The sequence below is a fragment of the Dermacentor albipictus genome, chromosome 2 (genome assembly GCF_038994185.2).
Source record: "Dermacentor albipictus isolate Rhodes 1998 colony chromosome 2, USDA_Dalb.pri_finalv2, whole genome shotgun sequence".
Taxonomy (NCBI): domain Eukaryota; kingdom Metazoa; phylum Arthropoda; class Arachnida; order Ixodida; family Ixodidae; genus Dermacentor; species Dermacentor albipictus.
This window is the reverse complement of record NC_091822.1, coordinates 50,405,558-50,427,373: the sequence shown is the minus strand read 5'-3', so window position 1 is coordinate 50,427,373 and position 21,816 is coordinate 50,405,558. Positions and strand designations below refer to the sequence as shown.

Here is a 21,816-nt window from a genome sequence, read left to right as displayed (position 1 = left end):
CTTTCATGCTACCCTTCTGCAACGCGCGGTCGCGCTTCACCCTCACCTCGCTGCGTGGTGTTAAGAGCTAATAAGGGTAAGGGCGTCCTAGTGATCAAACCCGCGTCTAGTCGTCGCAATTCAATTTGCTCATGTAGAATGTGTCATCAGATTTCCAGAACGAAGTAGATTTTGCCGTATCAACGAGAGCTGTCGATGCTTCGCTTCCTTTGTTTTAATTTTACAAAGAGCCATCCACCAATACGTTTAACGGTGGTTATTTTGGGCAGGGTGTCGCACTGTGAGTAATGGTTGGCGCTCCTCTTACCTCCGTGCCTAACGCGTACGTGGGAGCCAGACGGTACATCGAGCTGTACTTCCGCGAGAACGACTTCGAAACCCTGTGCAGTGTACGTGACCAGACGAGTCGCATCTCGATGAGAGCATCCGAAAACACCAGCTGATCCAAGCGATGCATTCGACAACGTTCCACTTACTACCATGCCACTATGCTGTACCGTACCACCATGCACTTTTTCCTGGTTGTTAAAGTGCGTAATCTTCGGGATCCGAACACATGAACACATGACAGACATGAAATACACAAAAAATTGGTTAGGTCGCAAAGAAAGCGAAATTATTTAAAACCAATTTTATGTGCGGTGCTACCTGTATCCAACAATACAGTTATAACATACTCGGATACACGATCCTGTCAGAGACATTTGCGCATGCGTGAGCCCTCCTTTTGCTGCGGCTGTGACAGTGCCGATGCGGCGAGGTAAGTGCGCATCTTAGGTATATGCTGCTTTAGCGTGCATAATATGAAGCGTATACGTTGATGCAGCTTTAACGGTGCCAAAAAAATGAAATAATGACACGTTGTTACTGTAAATTCTTTTTTTTTGTAAAATACACATTTGCTGCGTATAATACAGCTCTTGTTCACGGCTGGGCAGCTCATACGCGGAGCGTGCCTTCGTGCCACCTGCTCCTCCCGTCACCGACAGCCCTGGCACTGCGAAGCAGCAAACCTAACATTGCCTGTGCTTCAGTTACACGGGTCAGCCACTAACGATGAAAAAGAAACGTACGCTTCACCATTACGAACACTGTCTCGCCTGCAATGGAAGATTAAGCTGCAGTTAAGCCGAGAAACGCGCTTCATGCTAGGCAAAGTATCTAGCAAAATACCCATTTAGTAACAAGATGGTCCAGCAAAAAGTCATAAGGGATTATGTAAAGGAATGTTTAGAAGGAAAATTTCATAGCAAGACGTTTCTAAATTTCTCACATCGTAAGTAACTTAACCACTCGCGCCTAGCAGCGTGGCATCGCGTCGTCTGCATAACTTTCGGGCGCGCCATGCCAGTGGTATGTTGAAGCGGATTTCACTCGCAAGAATAGGACGAATTACTGCGTAGTCAGCCTTGCGTTTGTACGTTTCCTGTTGGTTGGCGGAAGGTTCCTCTCTTAGCCTTACTAATTGCACCGGATTCAGCAAACTTTTTTTTTCTATGAGAGAAAAGGGTTCGTTTAATTCCGTGACCTACTGGGAGCAGTGAGAGAGACCAAAGTGGTTTTCTCCGACAAAAAGATAGCTGGCATCATGTGATTTATTCGCCTCATGACGGAATCTTTGAAGTGTTTAACGATGTGCCAGCTGGCCCAAACAGCTATCCTTGTGGTGACAACAGCATTTCCTATCTTTGCGAATGTCGTTCCAACCTGAGCAGCTTATTAAGTGCCGCCGCACATAGCCACACTGGCATCTCTTCCACCTCCAGCCGCTTAAAGCAGAGCAGGCATTTCAAGCAGGAATGGTGGACGCCCTGGCCCAGTCTGTTGGCGCTGTGCTCGAAGCGCTGGAAGCGGCATTGATGCTGGACGACACCATCATTGTGTTCAGCAGCGACAATGGTGCAGCTATCTTTGATAGCGCCACGGTCAACCTGGGCAGCAACTGGCCTCTGCGCGGGGCGAAGAGCACGCTTTGGGAGGGCCGCGTACGCTCAGCGGCTTTCATGTGGACTCGTCGGCTGTTTCCACACCGCAGGGTATCACACCAGCTGATGCATATCACTGACTGGCTTCCCACGCTTTACTCAGCAGCTGGTATATGCCTAACAAGGTTTCCTATCTACATTACAAATTTCATTTTTTGAAGGTGTCATCTATTCTGCTATTATATGTGTGAGGCATTGCAGCTTAGATAAAACCTATGAATAACCAAATTTGCATATCCTCCCTGGTTTGGCGGGGCTACTGGCGCCTGCTGGGCCAATATCTTGGCGCATATATTGTTACGTGTGGAAAGACACAGATTAAAGAGGCTATATACAGGCTATTTACACTGGAGACAGATCGCCAGGCCGACACTCGCTCGCGCCAAGGGCACAGACCCACTTCGTCATCGTCCTCGCGGCGGCTCGTCCCTTGAGCATCGCTCGATGATATCGTAACAATACCCTCCTGCGGCAAAAGCGCCGTCACGGTGCTGTTAATTATCCAAGGCGCGTGGAGAGCTGTAGGGTTTGAGTCGGGCGACGTGGACAATGTCACTGGTTGTCACAGCGGAGGACGTAGTGGGCGTGGCTAGAGCGATTTCGTAGGTGACATCGGTTACTTGGCGAAGCACGCGATATGGGCCTGTGTAGCAGGAAAGCAGTTTTTCACAAAGGCCAACTTTACGTGATGGTGACCAAAGCAACACGAGGGTGTCGGGCACAAAATGGACATCACGGTGAAGGAGGTCGTAGCGTTGCTTTTGTTTGCCTTGAGAGACTTGTATACGAGTGCGCCCAAGTCGGCGAGCATGGTCAGCATGGGCGATAGCATCACGGGCATAAGCGCCAGTTGAAGCTGTGGTGGACGGAAGCACAGTGTCCAGTGATAGCGTTGGTTCACGGCCATACAAGAGGTAAAAAGGCGAAAAGCCAGCAGTTTCGAGACAGGAAGAGTTATACGCAAATGTAATGTAAGGTAGAGCCTGGTCCCAGTCACGGTGGTCGTCTGAAACATATTTGGAATACCATATCTGCAAGGCTGCGGTTCAAACGCTCAATGAGGCCGTTCGTTTGAGAGTGGTAGGAGGTGGTAAATTTATGCTGTATTGAGCAGGCACGCATGATGTCGTCAATGACTTTGGCTAAGAACGCACGACCACGGTCTGTTAGCAATTGACGCAGAGCACCAAGAATCAAAATGATATCATGCAGGAGGAAGTCCGCAGCATCAGTTGCGCAATTGGTCGGAAGAGCGCGGGTTACGGCATAGCGGGTCGCGTAGTCCACCGCGACTGCAACCCCCTTGTTTCCTGATGTGGATTCCGGAAATGGGCCGAGAAGGTCTAAGCCGACACGATGGAAGGGCTCGGCAGGGATGTCAAGCGGCTGCAGGTAACCAGCGGGGAGCTGGGAAGGTTTCTTGCGTCGTTGGCAAAGTTCACAAGTGGTGACGTAACGTCGTGGTGACGTAACGTAACACTCTAAGCCACCTTCAACGACTTTATTCCACCTTAATTATCCTTAGTATGCCTTAATCCACCTTATTAACTTATATTCATTTTAGTACAATTACTAATCAATCATTACTTTGTTGAGACTGGAACTCTTCCAGATTCTGCTGTTCGGTCGACATCATTAGCTGAATTCCTACGCCACTTAGATAATTTCATTTATGGCACTAGCACAGGGCGATGAGATCAGATTGCTGCTGTATAAGATTGCTGTTCTCATTTCTGAGTGGTGCATTTTTGTTTCTGTTTATGGGTGCATTTATCGAGATGATCTTTTTTTCCCTTTAACTAATGTATAACTACGGTTTTCAATATGCTCTGTACTACTTATTTTGCTGTTCAGTTCCGTTTTTTCCACTCTTGTTATAGCCCCTCAATGAGGCTGACAGTATTAATAAACGAAAAAAAAATGAAATGAAAAAAATGAGTAATAATCTCTTACACACAGCTGCACATACAGCGTGACCTTGAAACATAAATGTCTAAGACTTTCGCCTTAAAAGTGGTAGTTCTTCCCCTCAGTTAATGTGGATTATCAATGGAGCTGTAGAAAAAAAACAAAGCACACCACTGCGTATACCAGTTTACTTATTTTGGGGTCTTTTCCCTCTCGCGTCTGTAGAATACCCTGCGAACACGCACCACTCGCCGTGGTTGCTTAGTCATTAGCGTTGGGCTGTCGAGCACGAGAGCGCGGGACCGAAACTCGGCCACGGCGGCCGCATTTTGGGAGGTGCGAAATGCGAAAATACCCGTGTGCTTAGATTTAGGTGCACGTTAAAGAACCTCAGGTGGTCTAAATTTTTTTACTCCACGCTACGGCACGCATCATAATCAGATCCTGGTTTTGGCATGAAAACCCCATAATTTAATTTTTGCCACACGCGCCATCTGTAATAATAGTGGCTCAACTAGTCAATGTGTCGAAAGGGAATTGGGCGAAGTGTCTCAAGACCCTGATCATCGCATGCGCTTGCTTGCCGCCAAGAATTTCAGAAGAGTGTTCTATGCCACGTGTCAATGCATGCGCCCGTGGTGTGGTGGTTTCAATGTCGGAGTCATGTCCTAGAGGTCCTGTGCTGGAATCCGGCAGGCGTATAATTCAATAATCTTTAGTTTTTTTTCTGAAGGTGACGGATTGGCGATGGTGAAGAGACGTTTAAAGTAAGAATCACGAAGTTTTTGGCAAACTCTTGTGCTTCCTACATTTTCCATGCTGGCTGAAAAGCCCTGATTGCAGCTCCGGTGGACACTAGCGCCAGCGTTCGTTATAGTAATTACTGTATGAAGCTGTCTATTGGGTGGTCTCTAAGCTTTTCGCTTGCTACGCCACGTGTTAGCACGCGCCTTGTTTGTTTTCCCTCCTCATATAGGGCGCAGGAGCTTCTAGTCAGGGAGATTGAAAATGTATGGGAGTGCCGACATATACAGCGCCGCTGTAATAGAGTAGTGGAAAAAAAAAAGAGACAATCGGACCGTCTCCAGGATGCCTGTTTACTTCTGCTTCTTGTTCTGTGCTCGCGACTGTAGTACAAGCACCTGGGTCCGAGTGCATCCCTTTCTTTTCATTAAACGCGATCACGCTGCTGAAGATAGCTCTGGCTGTCAAGAGGGTGCGCTGTTGATGGGAGCGCATTGCAGAAGATACTTAGGAATGCAAATAGTCGTCATTAGGACCGTCCAGTGCGCAAGCAACTTCTGTGACGGCCGGCACTGACTGTTGCAGTCTGGTTGCAGGCCTTGTCGAAAATTATGTCGTCACAGTTAAAAAAGACTGACTCTCCTGTAATCGAGAATAGATGTAAGCACCAAATGTCTTCAGGTGGTAGGAAGTGGTCCTCCAGTGACTTCTCTGGTTATACTACAGCTTGGGTTGCGTAAGCTCTGCTGTGAAAGCCGCTCCTCGGTCAGTAATGCGGAGTTCTGGCGAACCATATAGTGGCAGGATGTTCTTGCCGAAAATTTTTATTACTTCCGCTACACTATCATTTGACAGAGCTTTCGTTTCGATGTAGCGGGTAAGGTAATCGATGGCCACTAACATCCACTTGTTTCCAGACGTTCACGCCAGAAAGGGTCCCAACAAATCCATCCCGATCTGCTGGAACGGTAGACAAGGAGGATCGACCGGCTGTAGTAATCCCAGCGGCCTTGGCGAGGGAGTGTTGCGTCACTGGCAGTCTCGACATGTCTTGACGTAATGCGCCACGTCAGTGGTGAGATGCGGCCAATAGCTCTTCTCTTGTATTCTGGCAAGCGTAAGGGTAATCGGAGGTACCCGGCTGTCTCAGCATCGTGCAGGACGTGCAGAACTTCTGACCAGACTGCTGCGGGTACAACAATAAGGTACTTAGCGCGGGCTGGCGAAAAGGTTTTCTTCACCAGGATGTCGTTTCGTAACAAAGCGAGGACGTTCCGTGCCTAAACACCCTCGGGAAACTTTCGTCTCGCATTGCAAGTACTCATCAAGGCTTCTGAGCTCCGGGTCCGCTCGCTGCTGCTCGGCAAAGTCGTCTGCACTTATTGTACCGAAAAAGGCGTCCTTGTCTTGGTCACCTTGGGGCAGCGTGTCAATGGGAGTGCGAGACCGGCAGTTGGCATCAGTGTTTTCGTCCGAACATGTAGATTACAATTAGGCCGTATTCTTCCAGTCTGAGGCTACGCCATCCAGGCGTCCTGAAGGGTCCTTTAAATTTTCTAGCCAAAACAGTGCGTGATGGCCGCTCACGAGTTTGTACGGCCTGCCATAAGGTAGCGGCGAAATTTTGCTGTAGCTGTAGTGATGGCTAGGCATTCCTTTTCGGTTGCAGAATTATTGCCTTTTGACAGCGACTGGCTAGCATAAGCTTTAACCTCTTCAAGTCCGCCTTTCCCCTGCACTAGGACGGTATCGAGGCCTAGGCGTCTGGCGTCAGTGTGGAATTTTCTTTTGGCGTGCTCCCGAAGCACGCAATTACCGGTGGCGACTTGTTTGAGTTCGTCTAAGTTCATGAAATGCATCGGCCTGTGGCGTTTCCCACTTGAACTCGACATCACATTTAGTTCGAAGTGCCAGAGGATCAACTATGCGCGAACAGTCATTGACAAAGCGCCGGTAGTAGGCACACATGCCGAGAAATCTATGCACTGCGTTCTTGTCGACAGGCAGCTGGAACATTGCGATGGCAGCTGTCTTCTGCGACTGAAGGCGGATTCTAGATTTGCTGATGACGTGGCCCAGGAGTAGAAGCTCGTCGTAAGCGAACCGGCAATTTTTCGGCTTCAGAGTGAGTCCTAATGGCTTCATGGCCTCGAGTACTGTCGCAAGCCACCTAAGGTTAACAAGAAGCTATCCAAGTAAACAAGACGTGTTGTCCACTTCTCTACTCTTCTGTCCTGTCTGCACGCCTCACCTCTTTTTTGCATAATGAATCCTTACCAACTAGCTCAGCTTTCTGTCGTTCTAAACAAGACAGGCCTGCCACTTCAATGCGGCTAACACCGTATCCATTACGCGCTGGAATGCTGCAGGCGTCGAGCTCAGTCCGAATGGGATCCCCTAGGAGTCAAAGAGACCGTCGGGCGTGATGGAGGCGGTCTTTTCGCGATACCTTTCGTCGACTTCTATTTGCCGGTAACCAATCTAGAGATCCATCAATGAGAAATGTTTATCGCTGCCGAGCCGATCCAATGCGTCGTCTATCCGTGTGAGGAGGTATACGTCTTTCTTCGTGATCGTGTTCAGTCGACGATACTTGAAGCAGAAACGTAGGGTTCCGTCCATTTTTTTTCTCCAAGACTACAGAAGATTCCCACAGGCTTTTGGACGGCTGGATGATGTCGTCGCGCAGCATTTCGTTGACATGTTCATAGCATCACGTCACATACCCGACACCCAATTGTCGCTTTTGCCCTGTCGCGATAGCAGATCTCTCCCATATCATGTGTCAATGTCCCACCAAAGCTCCACCCTCCCGCACCTTCAGACCATTAATTAATAGCGAGGAGCTGTGCGGGACTGCCCTGCGCAGCTCCGATGCTACCCATCAGGACCGAGTCCTGAAGTGGGCTGAAGAGGTAGCAGAGGCCTAACACGACTAGTAGACCGACGTCTAGCCACATAATGCGGTGACGGACGCCTGCTGGGACTGGAGTACACAGACCTCCTTTTCTCCTCCTTCGGCCCCTCCCCTCTCTTAAAACGAAAATAAAGTTTATTCATTCATTCATTCCTGTCTTCGCAAAAAACCTCGGTAAGGGCTCTATCGGAGTGGTCGAGCGCACGCTTCGGTTATTATGCGATGCTTTGCATATAGTGCTTGTGAAATCCTCGATGACGTCAAAACGCTGTATTTGTATCGCCGCTGAAGCCTTCTCAGCTATTGGTGCTTACGCATGGGGAGACTCGGATTTATGTCGAAGTCTGGTTCGGGAACTATGGTCATCGGGGTTGGTGCGGCAGAATCCCAAGGGATAAACGCATTGCTGGTTTCGACAATTAACTTGATCTATGCGATCGTTGTGCTTTTGATGATCTACTTGAAATCCTGGCTCAAGTTTGTCAGCACCACTTTCGGATCGTCGGCGGTGGAGGATCTTTATTATTTCGACGTGCAGCAGCCGCACCTACATCGGTTGCTGTGTTTACTTTTCTGGTTAGGGGCCTACTGATCACCCCAGTGTTCCGCCAGTGTGTTGTTGGCACTGCGGCAGCAGGTAGCGTCCTGGCGACGGCGAACGCGAAGGTCGTGGGCGTCTCCACTGCATTGGAACTATGTAGTCGGCGATGTCACGTCGCCGCTCGCCAAGCTGTGGACGTGGCGCGCTGACGGCAAACCCTCGCGGTCCCATCTCCCGCATGGGCATCGGCGGCACACGTGAACATTTTCTTTCATCGAGTGACCACATTTCACCGTCGAACAAATGTTATCGCCCAACACAAGCTGAGCCTGCATGATTGGAACTTACTTCAATGTTATCGATAGTTCTATGTATTGTCTGTTGTCACCAAAGCTGGTGTAATCGCATTGTATACGCGACGTGAATTCTGCAGCAGTTTCGGAAAGATACGGGGCACCAGCGATTGCTCTAGAAACTTCAATTACCTATATCTAAAAGCCGACGCGCTTGACCGGTAGATCAGGTTTTCGACAACCAGCGACTGTGTTCGCTGCTATCGCCGTTCTTTGAGTGCAGCCTGTTTCTCAGGGCCCATGTGTGCCGAATAAAGAATTGGTTTCGGCATTCACAGTTTTGCTACTGTGTCTTTGACAGTCAATACCACGTGACATCTGGTGGAGGTGCTAGTGCTTTCATGTGCCTAACGCCCCCGCAAAGCCATGAGCCAAATCTGACATCCGAAGACAACACCAACGTCGCTAAGGAAGTACCAGCGAGCTTGCCGTAGGCTTCAAGGACTGCTATCGGTCCATGGACCTCTTTCAGAGAAGACATCAGAAATCAAGGACAAGTCAGCCCCAAATGCTACCTCAGCGTCCTTAATCCTACTGCAATAACCTAGGAAGTCACTAACCTTCCGTCGATCCTCGGTTGGAGATCCAGAAACCAGGCTGGAATCCTATGAACGAACTGCGGCTTTCAACACCTGTAACTTCGACTACAAACTGCGGCTTGTATACTTCGCCTTAGAATACGCCGCCAGCATGCGTTTTGGGAACGGGGAGTCGATCCTTAGAGCATGGGACCTGTTGCGTAGCTGCTTCCTGCGGACTTTTATAAGAGTCGCTTGTAAGGAAAGGGCCGAAGCCATGATAGAAGCCCGAACGACACCATCGCGATTTTTACAGAGGGCATGGATGCCAGAAGAGAAAAGAAGTTCGCTTCGTGATGAAGGGTGTCAAGCAAGAGCTCTTCGCCGGATTGATACCCAACCTGCCCTAGACCGTTGGTGCATTTGTTTAGAGACCATAATAATTGAGGAGACGCTCGATATGGGCACAAGGCAATACAACCGCCGATTGCTGACCGCATACTTCACCCATATTCGACCACTCGACAGCGACGACCTGCGCGAGACCACCAGAGTGGTCGTTCGCGAGAAACAGCGGAACCTTTTCCAAGGTCACAAGCTAAGATGGCTACAGTCACCCACGTTGTCGAGGGAGTTAGTCGATCACTTAATGTTCCTGAGGTGCAACCCTAATCGCCGCAACTACAGCCGGAAGCGATGACACACGCCGCCATCGCACGCAGCCAGGGTCCTCCTCCGCGCCCGTGCCACTCCCCCGTAACGCTGAAAGTCCTTCGTCCGCCGGCACCACCAGCACAACCGCCCGTCGCTGCTTTCCCAGGAAGACAGACGTGTGACATGCTCCCGGCCACCGCCCGTTTTGCTTCCACTGCGGAGAGGCCAGTCACATCTACCGCCGATGCCCATACCGCTAAATGGGACTTGGAGGCATTGCCGTGAATGCTCCGCTCCCGCAGCAAAGTGAAGGCCCTTCTTATCAATCCATCAATCAATCAATCGATTCAGTTGATCGGCCAAGTAGTACTGGATATCACTGACTAAGTCGGCGCCACTCAGTGGAGCCCTCGACAACCATCCCGTTCGCCGTTCCCAGGCCGCTACCTGTCACCGCCGCGTCGACCATGCACTGGCCCAGCCGAGGGCCTGTCCGTCATCCCACATCGGGAAAATTAAGAGCAGCAACCGATGGAGCTGCGGTTGTTCGTCGAACTGATGGAGATCCTCCACCGACGATGCAGACACCAAAAAGACTATCTCGACGACATATTAACGAAACGACGCCACCTCGACGACGTCTAAAAGCAACGAATATGTCGACATAAGAACACCGCCGACGCGATCTTCCAGCCACAGGTCAACACGACGTAGCCGTGATCCGACGCCAAGGTCTGCCTCCGATGCCACACAAAAAACCATCGACCACGACGTGCTTCTCGGCGGCCACGCAGTAAACTCCTTAGTGTACACAGGAGCCGACTACTCCGTCATGAGTGGAATATTCGCCGCCAAGTTGAAGAAAGTCAAGACTGCATTGGACGGCCCTCAATTAGGACAGCTGCAGAACACCTAATAACGCCGACTGGAATCTGCACGGCAAGAATTACCGTTCGTGACCGGCCCTATCCTGCCACCTTCCTTATCCTCCAACAGTGTTGATGACACGTCATTCTCGGCATGGACTTGCTTAACCAGCACGGCGCAGTCATCGACCTGAATTCAAACACGATAACGCTATCCGAAGATCAAGCGATAGCGCTGGAGGGCACCCGTAGTACCCATGCCTTCCTTGTGCTCGAAGTTCAAGTCAGCATCCTGCCTCTCCAGCATTGTCATTTCCGTCGGCTCCGAAACACCCGCAGCCGTGCAAAGTGTCATCGAGGGCAACAAATGACTGCTACTCGACCGTGAAATATGCGTCTAGAAAGGTATCGCTCGACTGCATGGATGAAAAGCGAAAGTGATGGTAACAAACTTCAACCAAAAATTCAAGCACATAAACAACAGCACGACGATCGCATACACAGGCAATTGTGTAAACCAGCTACGCGCTTGTCCTTTCAGATTCTAAAGCATCTAGCCCAGTGATCATAGTTCGCGTACCAGACTTCGACAGAAATACAAGTCTCACCATCAGTGAGCAGCAACAGCTCAGAAGTATTCTCCGACGATACAAACACTGCTATTCAACGTCATCGACGACTCGACAAAAACGTGTTGCAAAGCATTGCATAATAAAAGAAGAGTGAACTCAACCACTCTGGTAGAGCCCTTACCGAGTTTTCGTGAGAGAAAGTGAACGTATGAGGCAAGAAGTCGACGGAATGCTGCGCGACGACACCATCCAGCCGTCAAAAAGCCCGTAGGAATATCCTGTAGTGTTGATGATGAAAAAGGACAGAAACCTACGTTTCTGCGTCTATTATCCGCGACGAACACGATCCCGAAGAAGAACGTATACCCTCTCACACGGATAGCCAACGCATTTGATCGACTGTGCAACGCTAAATACTTCTCATCAATGGATGTCAAGAACGTCTACCGGCAAATAGAAGTCGACGACAGGGATTGCAAAAGACCGCCACCATCACACCAGATGGCCTCTACGAGTTCTAGGTGACCCCATTCAGATTGCGCTCGGTGCCTGCAACATTCCCGCGCGTGATGGATACGGCCCAGGCCTGTCTTGTTTACTTGGATACCGTCTTCTTACCTTAAGCGGCTTGCGACAGTAATAGAGGCCATCAAGTCATCAGGACTCACTCTGAAGCCGGAAAAGCGCCACTTCGCTAACGGCGAGCTTCTATTCCTCGACCACCTCATCGGCAAATCTGGTGTCTGCCCCGACTCGCACAAGACAACTGCCATCGCAAGGTTCCAGCTGCCCATCGACAAGAAGACAGTGCATAGAAACCTTGGCATGTGTGCCCTCTACAGGCGCTTTGTCAATGACTTTTCATACATGGCTGTCTTCTTGGCTGAGTTCTTGAAATGCCTCTGGCACATCGAACTAATTGTGATGTCGAGTTCAAGTAGGAGAGGCCGCAGGCGGATGCATTTCAAGAACTCAAACGAGCCATGCAGTCGCCACCGGTACTTGCGCACTTCGACGAGGACGGCAAAAGTGAAATCCACACTGAAGCCAGTGGCCTAGGCCTCGGTATCATCCTAGTGTAGAGGAAAGACAGACTTGAACAGGTTAAAGCTTACGCTAGCCGGTCGCAGTCAAAAGTGCAAGGCAATTATTCCAGAACCAAAAAGGAATGCCTCGCCATCATTTGGGGTACAGCAATATTCCGCCCTTACCTCTATGGCAGGCCGTCCAAAGTCTTCAGCAGCCATCACGCGTTGTGTAGGCTAGTGAAGGTAAAGGACCCTTCAGGACGCGTGGAGTGGTGGAGCCTCAGACTACAAGAACACAAAACTGTAATTTGCAAGTCCTGAAGAAAACACTGTGCTACCAACTGTCTGTGTTGCGCTCCTGTAGACCCACTGCCCCGAGTTGAGAAAGATTAAGAAGCCTTTTTAGGTACTACAAGTGAAGGCGACTTTGCCGAGCAGCAGCGAACGAACCCGGAGCACGGCAGTCTTGCTGAACATTTGCAAGGGAAGACTGACTTTGTCCCGACGGTACATGGATTTTCGTCGTTTTTCTCAGGAAATGACATCCCGGTGAAGAATATTTCGCCAGCTCGCACAAACTAACTTCTATTTGTTCCCACAGCACTTCGGTCAGAAGTCCTGCATGCCCTGCACGATCATAAGACAGTCGGCCGCCTATCTCCACCACCTATCTCCAGCGCACCGAAGAACCCCGACAGATCACCAGTCTGCGCATCAGGAATCAGCAGAGGACCAAAAGCCAGCCGTGTAATCTTGGACGATGCTACGTGGATTATCAGCCCGGCGACCGTGTTTGGTTTTGGACACGGATACGCCAACGAGGACTCAGCGGGAAACTATTGCGGCGCTATTTAGGACCCTACAAGATCATCCGACGTATTGACGCATCGGTCTATGAGGTCGTGCATGACGGTATTTAGCAATTTTTGAACCTCGTCCCAGTGGCGTATTCCGATGCGAAAAACAGATGACGTAGCTTGCCGTCGCTGTCCCAGTTCTTAAATTTAGCGACCCTTTCACCTGTATTCAGCCAGCTTTCAGGCTCCTGAAATTTTGAACCCCGGAACGTTGGCAGCTATCTGGGCTGCTGCAGCACGATCGGTGTTCACGACATTGAGGCTGTCGTAGCTAACGTTGTGGCCGCGCGCTTCCTGGACTTCTCAGTCAAAAGTCCGTGCTGCGGGGGCAATCCTTGCAGCCAGTGGCTAGCTCGCTGGTCCTTGGCGACGTTGGTGTTGTCTTGGTGGCTCGGCCTTGAATAACGTCTCTGCGTGGGAATTCAGTACATGAACGCACTAGCGTCTCCACCAGATGTCACGTAGTAGTGAATAATACAGCCGTAAAACTGCGACTCACGAAACTAACATTTTATTGGGTGAACTTACGCCCACAAAAGCAAGTTACATTCAAAGCACAGCAACAGCGCCGAACGCGGTCGGCGATCGTGCAAATTCGAGCAGTGGGTCAAGCGCGTCGCTCTCTTACTTGAGCCACCGAAGGTTCCACAGTAATGGCTGGTGAAAACGTGTCTTCTTGGAGTAACTACAGATTTCGCGTCACGCATACTTGCAGTCAGATTGCGCGAAGTTTGGTGACAATAGACAGCGGATAGACCCATCGATAGCATTCGAGAAACTGCCGATGCATACAGGCCCGTCATGCGCTGAGCAATAACATTTATTAGACGATGAACCACGGGCAGCCAATAAAGGTAAACAAGTACACGTATACTTGTAATGTATTACACGTGCACTGTATAATGCGCCAGCTTTATTCAAACCGTCACACCTGACCTTAATTTATCCTCTCCCATAAAATATGTACTTTGCCGCTTTGTTATTACAACCCTTGGTCATTAAGTACTGTTTTTGTCTTTATGTTTTGTATTTGGTTTGGTAGTTCGTTTATAGTTTTAAAAAGTAGAATTTATGATCTCACTTTATATCTTATATTGCAGGCCTATTGTGTCAATGTTTGTACTGTCCAGTGTTTCTTAGACGGAAAGAGTTTAAGTTTTTCTTTTAATTTTGAATTGTTAGCTTATTGTGGAAATGTTTGCATTGCCCAGTGGTTCTTGCCGACGAAAGTTTGTAATCAGTTTGCAATATCTTATTTGTTAGTTCGTTGTAGAAATGTTTGTGTTGCCCAGTGTTTCTATCACTTTGAATAAGGGCGTTATGAAAGTATACCAAGAGTTTACGTCGTTTCAGTTTATTTTTTGCATTTATGAATATACTATCTTAAGAACGACGTGGTCATTCCTTTTACCTTTCGCACTCAACTTCAGAAACAAATAAATGTGATGTTTGCATACATTGTCTTAGTAGCGGTTCTGGGTTGCCTTTTTACCAACAAGAACAAGACGTGCTTTCTGCATTGGGACACCGCCGCTGAAGACGCCTTCATTAAGATCAAGGGTGCACTGGCAAGCGCTGAACTTCTTGCACATCCTAACCCACAGCATCACTGGTGCTCGTGGCTGACTGGTCCAGCACATCCGAGGGAGCGGTTCTTCAGCAGTGCATCGAGAATTCATGCAAACCTGTCTCCTGTTTCTCCAAAACGCTCACTCCAATCCAAGCTCGTTACACTAGTTTCGCTCGTGAGTTGCTTGAAATTTACCTCGCCATCCGCCACTTTCGCCATATCTACGAGGGCCGACCTTTAGCACCATCACGGATCACAAATCACTACCGTATCCGCTATGCAGAGAGTCATCGACACATACGACGCTGTAAATCCACCATATCTTGCTTATATCGGGATTCTCCACCGACATCCCACATTGCAGTGGCGACCAGGATGTACCTGGTGAAACTCTGAGATATGTGCACGCCGTGACACCATTTGCACGACCTGCGAAACTCTATGTGCAGACACTCACCACACATCAAGTTAATGATCCTGAGCTTCTTCATGTGCACTCATCCAAAACAGCACAGTGGTCGGACTATATCTTGCTTGATGGTGTCACACTCATCTACGATACTTCTACAGGCACACCAAAACCATTTGTCCCAGCGCGTAACGCAAGCAGCTTTTCGACACACTGCACCAGCTCGCTCACCTCAGTGTTCATGCCACACAACGCCTTAAATGGTTCCTCTACGTATGGCCCCGGATCAATGCCGATGTACGCGACTGGGTTCGTGCATGTACTCCCTGCCAACGGTCGAAAATTCACAGGTATCCCGTTCCCCTGCACGGCAGTTTCTGCAACACGATCATCGTTTTGACGTTGTTGACATTGATAGGGCTACGGAACAATACGTGCGATCACGAAAAGGCGAGCAGTGCGAAGATGACGACGACGATGAGAAGCTAGCGCGGGCTGTTGCCTCTTGGCGAAGCGCAGCGTATTTTCTTGTAAATATACTTGTACATAGCTTTTCGTCTGCGTCTTCCTACGTAACATATCTGGCGGAGGTGGACGTTCCCTGTACCTCGTCACGGAGCTTCGCAGTGGACGGTACGTCGAGCCTTCCTTCATGGCTCCCGGCGATGACAACCGGACTCCCCCGGCGCCAACACCTGCTGCCACTTCGACGACCTATATCACTCTCCCCGCTCCCCGTGATCCTGGCGTATTCTCGGGTAAAGATGGGGAAGACGTCGATGACTGGATCAGCCTGTATGAACACGTCAGCCGCAATAACCGGTGGGACCCTACTATTATGCTCGCGAACGTAGTCTTTTACCTCGGTGGCACACCTAGAGTTTGGTATCGCAGGCACGAAGATGAGCTCACCAGTTGGGATTCACTTAAGACACAGCTTCGGGACTTGTTCGGCAACTCCTACGGTCACCAACTTGCCGCGCAGAAGGCACTTTCCGGCCGTGTGCAGACGTCAACAGAGCCCTATGTCACGTAAATTCAGGACGTCTTGGCTCTGTGCCGCAAAGTTGACAACCACATGACTGAGTCAGACAAGGTTGCCCACATCCTCAAAGGAATGGCCGATGATGCCTTCAACTTGCTCGTTTGCAACAACGTAGCGACTGTGGATGGTGTTATAAAAGAGTGCCGCCGCCTGGAACTCGCTAAAAGCCGACGTATTGACCAGCAGTTTGCCCGTCTGCCCAACACCACGGCGACATCTTCCTGTGCCGACACTCATCGTCCCAACAACACTGCCGATGTTACCAGGATCGTCCGGCGTGAGATCGAAGCCACCTATCCGGCTGCCTTCGACTCCAGTCCCACCAATACATCTGCAGTCACGGTCTCACTGATCCAGGCAGTTGTTCGCCAAGAGTTCGAAAACATGGGTCTTCACACCATCTGCTCAGCCCATCGTCCTGATACCCGCCCGGCTTCTTCGATTCAGCCCGGTCCCGCACCTTCTTACCGACCACGTTTCCGCAACCCATCTGAACGATGCACTGCTGACGACAAGCCCATTTGTTTCCACTGCCATCGAATCGGGCACATTTCTCGGCACTGTCGCAGTCGCTGGAGTACACTTTACCACATCACCTGGGAGTGCGAAGGCAACAAACCATTCCACAAACACGAACACCCGAGTGCGGAGCAATGGGAGAGTCGGCTCACCAGCAGCGAGCTCACGGCCCAAAGGGCCCTAGTGCAGCACGCGAGCGATGCAGCGCGACTCAGTGGAGCCTTGGAATAGGGGCCCACCCTTGCTGAAGAGAAGTCTCCAGTCGCCAGCGCCAAGAAGATGAAGACGACGGAGACCTCATAACCGCGAAACTCTCGAAAGACTGAAAAGCTTTCCCTCCCTCCTTCCCTCCCTCCCTCCCTCCCCGACCCGGCCTACTTATACCGCATACACTCGCCCCCCAATATTGTTGTAACACATCCGCCATGTCAAAGATTTCGTTACCTGCTGACCTCTGTCGATGGCTCCACCCGTTGGCAAGAACCAATGTCACTTGAAGACAGCTCTGTTGCAGCGGCCGTGGCAGCTTTTTAACGCGACAGCGTTAAGGAGCTCGTGTCGCAGAAAAGCGGGTGTCGTCGGTGTCGGCGTCGGCGGCGTTGGCCGTGAGCGATATATCCCAGCAGGCACTTCATGAATAAAAATTGGAGGACGCTTAAGCTTCGCCTTCAAGAGTGGAACGCGACAGCGTTCCCGTCGACACGCCAAGGGGTGTAAGACATTGGGCTACGGCGCAGCGACTACGCGCCCCGCATCGGACGCGGTGAGCGTCGAGCAACGCAGCGTTCGGCGCGGCAACGAAATGTGCGCCTGAGCAAGCGACGCACGCCTGAGCCTTAGAAACAGCTCGTTTCTGTGACAACACCGCATTCACTAGAGGCGCTTTTGTACCGCTTTGAAGCATCGAACTCGTGGCTCAGTAGACGACTTCCGGCCACCGAGAGTGACGGACGTGTGCTTCATGGGCTCCCAAGGAGCGGCTTTAGCGGCCCAGCCGGGTCGCGGTATCAGGAGCACTGAAATGCCTGCCTAGGATTATGAAATGGTTGTTCCGCATCTGCCATCAGGTTCGAGTGTTTTGAACACAGTATTTTTGCATGGTGATGTCACCGCCAGGCCATATCGCGTCGAGCATTTTCGCGACGCCCTAGCGCGTCTGTCATTGCTGCCGGATGTGGTTGCCCTTGGGGCATATCAGATGAACCACCTGTGGGCCGTTACTTTCAACAGCGAAGGAGCGAAGGCAAAGATTCTGCAGGCCGAAGCTTTGAATGTGAAAGACCGCTGCGTGGTTATTGACCCGACCAACCGAGGTGTCAGGCTGAAGCTGTTTTGTCTGCTCCGCGGTGTGCGAGACGACGACGTGCGAGTGGCATTAGCAGCGTTCGGAAAAGTGACTGTAATAACCCGCGATAAATGGAGGGTTAAAGGCTGCGTCGACAAGGTTTCCACAACACGGTTTGTTACACTGAAACTTAAGGTGGGTGTTACCATCGAGGACTTGCCCCATCAGTTGCGTGTTGGTGAGGACGTTGCTCTCGTCCATGTTCCTGGTAGGGCTCCGCTCTGCCTTCGGTGCCGTGGAAAAGGACATATACGCCGTGAGTATCGGGTGCCACGCTGCGGGCTATGCCGGCGTTTCGGCCATGATGAGAGCCAGTGCGTGCGTAGCTACGCTAATGTTACGGGCCAGGCACGAAGTGATGAAGTGGCCGAACACCTCATAGATGAAGCAGACGCAGTCGAAGCAACCCACGGAAGTGAGGGAGATGATGCCATCAAGGAGTCAACATCCAAGGAAACCGCAACCGCACCCTTTGCAGATGCCAGCCAAGCCGGTAAGGACCAAACCCAGCCGGCCGTCACATCAAAGCCAGCGTTCCTTCCGGAAAAAGCGGATAGCGTGACTGCTGTAAGTCCGGTTACGACTGGGCAGCAGGGCGACAACCAGCAAGACGCCGATACCGAGATGCCCGCCGCATCAAGCGTACCAGTGAAGCGGGCTCACGAGGATTCGGATATTCAGGAACCGAGATGGGTCGGTGAACGCGGCGAGCAGCCTCCGCCGAAGGCACCTTCAACGCGCCGCGGACCGTTCAAGCCCAAACCGAAATTGCCACCGGAACGCAGTACTGCGTCTGCTCTTCCTCCGCCTTAGCGGAGGCTACCTTTGCCACAACGGTTGAAGCCCGGTCTTTGATCGGGTCAGTACTAAGCTCAAACGCCTTAATGGATATGGTTTCACCCTGTTTGATGTGTGAGTAGACTGATCGGCGTCTCCCTTTTCCTTAGATGGCTACCAACCTCACTTCCAGCCTACGTGTTGCTACGCTTAATGTAAGGGGCCTGTCGGCGCGTAGAAGGCAACTACAACTGAACCGCCTTCTGCTAGAAAACGAGATTTGCTCGCGGTTCAGGAAACTAAAATTGAAGACGAAAAACAAACAGACAGAATGGTAGCGGTCTATCGTAGCAGATACAGCGTTTGCGTATGTCATGCTGTTGGAAGAGCGGGTGGATGCGTTATTTTTTTAAGAAGTGGTATTGGGGCTGTTGATACTGTGTTCTCGTGTGAAAGTGGGCGCCTTGTAATGTGTGATTTTGAATCGGATGGAGTGGCTTGGAGAGCTGTGTGTGTATACGCTCCGAATGCAATTGCTGAAAGGGAGAGTTTCTTCCGACAGGTGAAGCCTGTCCTGCTTACTGAAAGGCGGGTGATCTTGCTTGGTGATTTCAATTGCGTCTGTAGAGCAGAGGATAGGAAAACAAACCGTTCCTTTCGAGATCGGAGCACCGAGTTACTTTCCGAAATTGTAGGGGAGCACGACCTTGAAGATGTAGACTTGATATCGACGCATGAAGGCCAGGCAATGTACACTCACTTTCAGGGAGGCAGTCATGCTAGATTGGACCGTATATATGTTCCTGTCGAATGTTCGCTGTTATGTTCTGACTACCAGACGATCTATGTCTCTTTTAGTGATCACTGCCTAGTCATGGTCACAATCGGTACGAAGAGAATAGCTGAGAAATTTAATTGGGACCTGTGGAAGTTTAATGATAAATTACTGGAAGATGAAGAGTACGTGACTAAATTCAAGGATTATATAGCGAACATGCTGCGAAGTAACTTCGGAAGTTTTATGCAAGTATGGGAGCAGTTCAAATGTGGTATTAAAATAGCCGCAATTGATAGATCATGTGCACTCCGGCGAAAAGAAAAACAACGAGTTAAAGAGCTGCAGAGTGCCCTAGATTTTATGCTAAGTACGGAGTGCTACGAGCCGGGATTGTTCACAAGGGAAATTAAAGAGACTAAAACTAAGCTCGAGGCAATAGACGAAGAAATGTACCGTGGCGCAGTGATAAGGGCGCGTAACGAGAAACTGTGGTCCGGAGAGACGCCTACCAAACGCGCGCTCAGTGATGAAAAAAGGCACGCTTTGTCGAAAGAGATAACGGAAATATGCTATCAAAACGAAATCCCAAATCGAAGAGAAATAATCAAACAGGCATTCGTCTGACATTACACAGATATTTTCAGCCTTAATACTCCGGACACTGACTACTTCAGAATTCCTATCGCTGATGCCGAGATTAAAGGATGACCTTGTGCACGCTCTAGAAGCCAGTATTACGGCTGAGGAAATTGAATCAGCGATTCTGGAGCTTGGTTCACACAAGTCACCTGGGCCAGATGGTCTCGGTGCATCTCTATATAAAGCCTTTAGAACAGAAATGGCAGTCGCACTTGAAAGACTGATTAGCGAATTCTATGAAACGAAAACAAGTCCTCCATCCTTCCGAGCGTCCCACGTAGTACTAATTCCTAAAACGACTGATCCGATTAGGTTACAGTCTGTGGAATCATACCGTCCCATCAGTCTAACAAACGTGGACTATAAGATATTCATGAAGATTTTAGCTCAACGCCTTCAAAGTGTTATTAAGTCACTTGTAGGGCCACATCAGACATGCGGCATAAAAGGCAGGTCAATATTTACCAATGTTCACACAGCTAGAACTGTCCTTGAATTCTGTGACGGAATGTACGGGCGCATGGCCATGTTGCAATTAGATCTGCACAAGGCGTTCGATAAAATCGTACGCGAAGTTCTGTTCTTGATCCTAGACCATATCAATGTTGGAACTGTTATTACAGAAGGTGTTAAAATGATGTACAGTGGTTGTATAGCGAAGCTGATAATTAATAGGCAATTAAGTGATGGTATTCCTGTGCTGTCGTCTGTGAGACAAGGCTGCCCTTTATCCCCCCTGCTTTTCGCTCTCTACCTCGAGCCCTTTCGTTTGCGGCTGCTGAAGAGCCCAAACATTCGGGGTTACACTTTTCATAAAACTGAAGTTCGAGTTTTAGCATATGCTGATGATGTAGCAGTGTTTTGTACGGACCATGACAGCGTTAAAGCAGTTGTACAAGAGGCTGTAAAATTTTGTACTGCAAGTGGAAGTGCTATTAACTGGAACAAGTGTCGGTTTTTGGCATGGGAATTGGCAATACAAGCCCGAGACTTTTTGTAACATGCAATGGGCGGTAACTCCAGGCACCTACCTAGGTGTCCCCCTCGAACATTATCGAGATAGCAAAGAATATTGGGACAATGAAGTAGTGCGAATGAAAACCCAGACCGGCAAATAGGGAGGGCATACATTTTCAATGCTTGCAAGAGCCACAGTGTGTAATTTGTTTTTAGTCGCGAAAATCTTTTACGTGATGCAAGCGTTATGTCTGACGAGGATGTCTGTGCAAAAGCTACATAGAGTATTTGCGATGTTCATTTGGGCCTCAACATGGGAACGTACAAGTCGTAGTAATCTGTTCTATAGAGTGTTGAATGGGGGGCTGGGGTTGTCACATTTGTTCCTCAAACAGATTGTAAGCAGGTTTCTTTTTTTGCGTGATCAAAAGGATGCTTTTCTGAGAACAATGATTCAAGCTAGGCTGCGTGATTCATTGCCTGATTATCTAGTATCGTCCATGTATACGGGGCCAATGCCTTTAAGTGCTTTTTTGCGTGAAGTGGTCGCGTCTTTCCGAATACTAAAAGCAAGATTTTCCAGTGAATATCTGGCCGTTGTTAGTAGTAAGAAGTTGTACAAAGATCTTGTTGATGTATTCTTGCCTGTACCGTTGTATCGTACAGTATTTGTTTTAGGTTCAGAACGAGATGTTCTTAAGAGAGTTAAACGAATGCCGGTAAGAGCTTCTGTTAAATCTTTCTTTTTTCAACTACATACAGGCACTCTCCCAGTGAAACCGTGGCTGCAAAGCAAAGGCATTTTTGTACCTTAGTCTGTGAATTCCTTTATAT

General features: G+C 49.7%; 1 protein-coding gene across 2 annotated transcripts in view; it reads left to right on the top strand.

Moving 5' to 3' along the window:
• Positions 1-21,816, top strand: part of LOC135904291 (arylsulfatase B-like) — an 82,308-nt gene that overhangs the window by 27,545 nt on the left and 32,947 nt on the right. The window contains exon 6 of one of the 2 annotated variants that reach the window (XM_070532865.1): positions 1,798-2,094. The exons of the other annotated variant lie outside the window; for it this stretch is intronic. Within the exon in view, the coding sequence (XP_070388966.1) occupies positions 1,798-2,094 (297 nt within the window). The remainder of the gene's footprint in view (positions 1-1,797; positions 2,095-21,816) is intronic. 2 annotated transcript variants of the gene reach the window in all.